We start from the raw sequence: 7,159 nt of genomic DNA, 5'->3' as shown, positions 1-7,159 counted from the left end.
ATACCCATCTCCTGATCATTGGACTTGGAACCATTATTTATACTTGGTCTCGAAAGCTAGAGGCATAATTGATGGTATTAATGCTACTCCTTTAGAAAGGCCTACTGTTTGGTGCAATGAAATTCCTATAAAGATAAATGTATTCATTTGCAGTTTAAAGTTCTCAATGCTTGCAACTAAATCAAATCTCGCTTTGCGTCGCATTGAGTTGGAAGAGTCGGCTGCTGTTTGTGTAATGACCAATAGGAAAATGATGTACATCTTTTCTTGAATTGTGATACCACTAAATTAGTATGGGCCAAAATAGCAAAATGGATCAACATTCCCCTCCCAAATTGGGATTATACTTGGGGGCTCGGATAGATAGGTGTTCCAATTCATGGTAATAATCTCCTAGTCGTAAAAATCATTGTCTACGCATGACTTTGGAACATTTGGAGATTGAGAAACAGTGTGATTTCCAAGGAGAAAAAGTTTAGAAAATTCCATGTGGTCAACACTAATGTGGTGATGAGCTTAAAAAAATGGATACACGCGAGATTCCAGAAAGCAAGATGTAACTGGAACTTTTGGCTTCAGTCTTCTTTAGTTTCCTTGTAAATCTTTCTATTCCTTGTATTACTTGTACTTTTTCTTTCCTAGCATCTGCTAGTTTGTTATTTTAATAAAATTCCATCTATTCAAAAAAATAAAAAAATAAAAAAAGACTTCTTAATAAACTACCCATACTGGCGATTCACCCCCTCAGTTTGTCCATCCGTTTGTGGGTGATGGGAACTACTAAATGGTAGTTTTGATCCCATTAGAGCACATAAAGTACTCCAAAATTAACTAACAAAAATTTAACATCACGATCCAAAGTTAACGTTTCGGGACACCGTGTAAGCGAACAATCTCAGTAAAGTATAATTGTGCCACCTGACTTGCTTCATACGTTTTAACATAAGGCACAAAATGAGCCATTTTAGAAAATCGATCAACCATAACCACAACTGAATCCTTTTGGTGTTGGGTACGTGGTAAACCTTAAACTAAATCAAGGCTTATGTCTTCCCATGGGGCATTAGGAACAGGCAAAGGCGTATGGAGACATGCATTACTTCCATGCATTTTGGCAAGGTGGCAAATGCGACAATGAGCAACAATTCAATTAACTCACCATTTCATATGTGGCCAATAAAACCTATCCCTTATCAGTGCCAATTATTTATTTATTCCAAAATGTCCCCCAAGGCCACCTGTGTGACTGTCAATGATAACAACCTCTCGTAATGAACTAAAAGGAATTGCATAAACGTGTACCACTAATAAAATATCCTTTATTAATAAGAAAGGTTTTGTGTGATCCAAGCGAGCACTGGGCTAGATATCCCTGAAGTCTCGACCATTTTCATAAAGCGGTTGCCATAATTCAAAACCGGTCACCTTCACCTTCATAGTACAAACTAATGCATGTCGGCAACTAAGTGCAGTAGTTATTTGAATAAGAGCACCAACTTTTTGTTCTGTTACAAAAGAATAAGCTTGTGACAACTCTACCCATTTGGTGTGTTGGGGGCTAAGCTTTTGTTGCCCAAGAAGATACTTCAATGATTCATGAGCCAAATACAAAATATACTCAGCGGGTAGGAGATAATGACGCCATGTCTAAAGGGTTCACACTATAGCATAATATTCTCGATCATACGTTGAATATTTGTGCCACACCTCATTAAGATTCTCACTAAAATAGGCAACATGACGTTGATTTTGATTTAATCCTCCACCAATGCTGACCCACGGCGCATCACACTCAACCTGAAACACGTCATTAAAGTTAGGTAATGTCAATATAGGTTTGTTAGTTACCTTTTGTTTCAACTCCGCAAAAGAATTTTTGGTCTCAACTATCCATGAAAATTGACCACATTTCGTGCATTCGGTCACTAGGGCTATAATGGAGCTAAAGTTACGGATAAAACGCCGGTAAACCATGAAAACTTCGTATCTCTTGAAGAGTCGTGGGGATAGGCCACGTGGTTATGTCTTCCACCTTTGACTCATCCATCTGTATGCCTTGTCCCGAAACAATATAACCCAAGAATGTAACTTCAGAAATGATAAAGTGACACCTTTTCCCATTAACATACAACTTTTTCATGCATAAGACATTAAAAATATCCCTTAAGTGACTAAGATGTTGTTTAACATCTCGGCTATAAACATGTATATCATCAAAATAAACGACCACAAAACGACCAATAAAAGGCTTGAAAATCTAATAGATTAACCTCTTAAAAGTGTTAAGTATGTTTGAGAATCCGAAGGGCATGACCATCGACTCATATAATCCGTCCTGTGTTTTGAAGGCAGTTCTTAATTCATCTCCCGGTCGCATTCTTATCTAGTGATACTCGTTCCGTAAATCAATTTTAGAAAGAAAAAAAATGTTGCCCCATGTAGTTGATCTTGCAGGACATCAAATCGGGGTATAGGAAATCGATACTTAACGGTGATCTTGTCAACAACTCTACTATCAATAAACATTCGAAATGTGCCCCCGTTTTTAGGAATGAGTAAAGCGGGAACCGCACATGTACTCATGTTCTCTCAGATTAATCCCTTGTCTAATAACTCTGTCACTTTCCTTTGAAGTTCCTCAAACTTAGGTGGATTTAAATGATACGCAGGTTTATTAGGAATGATTGATCTCGGTACAAAATCAATGCAATGTTGGATTCTCGCATAAGAGGCAATCCCGAGGGAATTTCTTTAGGAAACACGTCAAGTAAGTCGCTCAATAAAGGATGAAATTCATTTGGGGAATTTTTGGTATATTAAAACTAAGAAAAATGCGTAAAGTAAATTTGAACTTAAATCAATAGAGATAAATGTATCCACTTAGAGTCAATTCCTTCAGATCAAGATTGCTTGTTAAACCCGTTTATATGATTATATTTAAGATGACACATCAATTATCTATAGATTTTCACAGCTTATTGATTAAATCCCTAGTTCAGCTATCGTGAACCTAGTTTTCTAATCGAGTCACCGAATAATCACCCAAGATAATAATCTAACTTAAATTGCTTTGGTTTCCCTTCACAATTCCACAATTATCACGGTAGATCACAGTTTAATCGCTAATCGTCTAATTATACTGGTTTCCCGCATACAATTATTCGAAGGCCTAAGTTATTCATGTTCAATAACCTAGTAAATAAAGATCAGCACTTAATTTAACTTTCGTTACATAGCTAATAATCTCCACAATGTTAATTAGTTAATTAACCTGCATAATGGTCGTTTGTCAGTTAAAGAAAATTATGCAAGAAATAAATAAACAAATAGAATAAACAAACATAAACATTGTATTAATTAAAAGATGAAGAATAAAAATTACCACACTAGTAAATTCATTTACAATTACAATCCGAGTATTAATCCTTGCAAAATATGAAAGAAAAATTAAAATATTCGTAACCCTAACAGCAGAAAAATTCATCCCAATTCGGCTCTCTATAAAACTGCCACAAACTCTTTTATTTATAGCCTACCGTAACTTCCACGAAAAGCAACTGATGCACCGTATCAGGTAAAGTGATGCGCCTCATGGTATGAAGGATGGTGGAAGTGATACGTCGCATAGTATGTCTTCCGTCGCAACCAAATTTGACTGTAAAAAAATTGGTCAAAGTGATGTGTCACATCAGTTCACCATTTTGCCGCATTCTACTTCTTTTATTTTGATTGATTGCTAAGGCTTGTGATGCATCGCATGTTAAGATGATGCGCCTCATCCTTGTATCAAATGAATTAATGGCAAAACTTTAGGTGATCAGTTGTTTTGATGTGAAGGATGCGCTTCATCCTTAATGCTCATTCTCTTGTTTCTGGTTAATCAAATTTTTTAGCTCAAGTCTTCACAATATTTACTAAAAATGTTTCCATTAAATTATGTTCGCTCGAAATCATCTTTTTGCGCAAATGACCCCCTTTTATCTTCAAAATCATCTCGAAATAACCAAAGAATAGATATTGCGATCATAAACATGTATAAATAGCGCAATACCAATTACGAATCTAACATGTCTCTGCAACGGTATTTGCCACACCACGGTAGATGGTTTTAGCACCAGAGCAAGACAGAGTGTACTACGGCTTAGAGGACTAAGAAAGAAGATTGTTGCAAAAAAAAAAAAAAAAAAAAAACAAAAAAAAACACAGTACTCGGAGGTGGAGCGTCGAGTTGATGTGAAAACTGCCCAATCAACATCATAATATGCAACCAAATACGAGGTGACGGATGCATACAGCTGAAGCCCGAGGTCCAGGGTGCCTAGAACATAAAGAATGATCCGTCAGAGCACTGCCATTTTGAGGCTGCAACGAGTCTAGTATTTACAATTTTCATTATCGATGAAAGCTCTTTCACTTCTTGCAGTTGAAACTAAAAGATTTTATATAAGAGCGATCAAACTGTCAAGCATTGGATACACTTCGATCCTCCCAGTTTCTTGTAGGACTTTACATAATTCAACAATTATACAAGCCTTTTTTTTATTGTGGACGATTTAGCACATCTAGCTCATGATGTTGCAAGTCAAGTTTCATCCGACTGTTTTCTTGCAATGTAAAGACCAAAGTATAAATATTTTGGCTAGATTGCAAGTATCGTTTTTATTGAAGGACTTTCTTGAGTGTAGAGTAACATTGAGTATAAGAAGTTCAGTCACTTAATCATTGAATTTAGAATTCAACTCTTGCAATTGACTATCAATAGCAGCAAAGAATACATCAATTCGATAATGATGTTCAAAGTCACATTGTCTTCTTCTTTTGAACGAGAACGAATTATGTATATGCAACTTTGAGAGATTTTAAGAACTCGAATCTTATTACCTCACAAAAAGAAACTACTTTATTCAAAAGTGATTGTCATCCTTGATCTCTTCGATTTTGAATTAAGTCTTTGTAGTGGAAATCAAAGACAAAGCATTAACGATATCCTGAGATTTACGTTGAAAAGCTTGACAAAACTTATATGTTTTCTTAATTATTTTCTTTATCGTGTGCATAACAAAAACAAAATCAAATGACATTAAATGTGTGAGAAAAAAAGAAGCATCATCTTTTCTTTTACAAGAAGTAGAGCCATTATTACTTTGAGTAATTATTATTTGGTTCGGAAGTTGACCGGTAAATCAATGTAATTGGGCTAGAAAACAAAAAACTAAAACTGTATTAGTTTAAATTGAGGGTGGGTTAAGTAAAATATTTAATCACGACCTATATTAATCTTTTGGGGAGGCCACGAGGGGGGAACGAGGTGATCGACCGCTCACGACTCATAATTTTTGAAGGCCCAATTTTTTTATATGTACTAACACAATTGGAGATTTGAGAAACATGAGAATTGTGAAAACATAATTGAAGCAGCATAGACAAAACAGAATAGGCCAAAAAACAATAATCAAATGCTCTATAAAAAGGAAATCAAAGTCCACTAGCATTTTAGTAAGTCTGATCTTTTAAAAAAAAATAAACTTATATATTCCTTAGGGCCTAAGGCATTTTTTTCATCTCGATCTAGGTCTCTCAATTCTCGAGATCCGCCTGACTTTTTTCATTGTAATTGGACCCTGCTTCCTGCTTGTCTCCTCTACTATAAACACCCACAATAATACTAAAATCAAGAAATGAAAATTTAAGACAGAAGCGTATGAACAAGAAATACAAACAACATTTAACAAACCAGGATAATACTACAGTCAAGAAATATAAATCTAAGACCGAAGCATATATGAACAAGAAATACAAACAACAGTCAACCATGCTAATGCGAGTACTAAACATACCCATGTTTGTGTTCACCATAGTCCATATAATCATACAATTTAAGACACCAAATAATGTAACGACCCAAAATCCCAATTTGATAAAGTTACAAACTTTATTAATTATCCAGAATTAAGCAAAGAACCAATAAAAGTAGCAATAAATTAAAATTAAGAGCTTAATTAACGTAAATGCTCATTATTATAGCATTATATATTAGCATTTAAATTAATGTAAATGCTCATTAAAACGTTACATAATAGCATTTGTTTACAAATATTGATCTTATTAAATACTTTTTTATATATATACATAGTTAGTCGTCATAGACACAGTACTCGATAAATTACTCGATTCTTTCATCAAAAGATGGATAATACTTCATTCAAGATGGTGCTTTTTGTCACACTATTGCTTACAATATGTGGTATAAGTCTTTGTTAAATTTGTTATACAGTTGTTGACATGCGTTATATTAATCATAGATAACATTTATTACATGCTAATATATATGTAGGTATGCAAAAGTCATATGTTTTTGCCGACAAAGGATCAATAGTAAGTGAGCAAAAGGTGACTTCCATGAATAATGATGTCCACGATGTTTATAACCGTCGCGTCCTCTATGGTAAACATTGCGACAAGGATGCCGATTGTTGCGGAGGTTTGGGGTATTGCCGGGATCATCAATGTATATGTTCATAAATGATTTATTCAAGAATTAATAAAATGTATTATAGTCACATTCGAATGCAAGTACCTATAAACAAATCTGTTAGTTTACTAAATCTTTAGTATTAACATTCTTTCTTTTGTGATCTATTTCAGTATACTCAGTTAATTTCCATGTAATTAACTCGAGTGCCTCTGTCAGTATGTTAGTGAAATTCTACAATTTCATGTTTCTTTTGTTCTCGGTTCGCCAATTTTGTGTAGGATTATCAACAAACAATAGATAGGTGAGTACGGTCGTTTGGGTAAGGACATGCTAAAAAAATTCCACTAGATATACTTTTGTTAGTGTGAGCCGGAATGGATTAGTACAATGTGTTTGGCTAAATAGGCACGTTTATTTTTAATTTACTGTAAGAGTTTTAGCTAAAATTAGTACATGTTTTTGTTTGGTATATATACATGAATATTTTTGATGGGTAAGACCGATGTACATTATCAAATACATATCTGTTTGCATTTACAGGTTATTCTTGTTTGTGTTTATACTGAACTTCAAAGAAAAGAACTAGCAGCGGATTTCAAACAAGAAAAAGAAAGAAAGTTGAGTTCTAAGAACTGGCAGGGAGCTTTCTCAATATAATGATTTGTCTAATGCCTTTTTTTTTTT

General features: G+C 34.4%; 1 protein-coding gene across 1 annotated transcript; it reads right to left on the bottom strand.

Moving 5' to 3' along the window:
• Positions 1 to 1,362: 1,362 nt before the first annotated feature.
• On the bottom strand, positions 1,363 to 1,974 carry LOC139901318 (uncharacterized). The gene is made up of 3 exons (XM_071884047.1): positions 1,849 to 1,974; positions 1,708 to 1,797; positions 1,363 to 1,647 (listed from the first exon to the last, which is right to left on the bottom strand). Exons 1-3 carry the CDS (start codon positions 1,972 to 1,974, stop codon positions 1,363 to 1,365), a joined length of 501 nt encoding a protein of 166 aa, XP_071740148.1.
• Between the last annotated feature and the right edge of the window lie 5,185 nt (positions 1,975 to 7,159).

This window comes from Rutidosis leptorrhynchoides, chromosome 3, assembly GCF_046630445.1.
Source record: "Rutidosis leptorrhynchoides isolate AG116_Rl617_1_P2 chromosome 3, CSIRO_AGI_Rlap_v1, whole genome shotgun sequence".
Lineage (NCBI taxonomy): Eukaryota > Viridiplantae > Streptophyta > Magnoliopsida > Asterales > Asteraceae > Rutidosis > Rutidosis leptorrhynchoides.
Note: the sequence above shows the minus strand (reverse complement) of the source record. Positions and strands in the feature narration are given on the sequence as shown.

What these genes read in the sequence shown, in the direction of transcription:
- LOC139901318 (XM_071884047.1), bottom strand. Translation starts at nt 1,974, where the DNA reads ATGGTTTACCGGCGTTTTATCCGTAACTTTAGCTCCATTATAGCCCTA. An exon ending in TTGCGGAGTTGAAACAAAAG is followed by an intron (nt 1,798 to 1,848) that starts GTAACTAACAAA and finishes GACGTGTTTCAG; the next exon opens with GTTGAGTGTGATGCGCCGTG. An exon ending in TTAGTGAGAATCTTAATGAG is followed by an intron (nt 1,648 to 1,707) that starts GTGTGGCACAAA and finishes TGAACCCTTTAG; the next exon opens with ACATGGCGTCATTATCTCCT.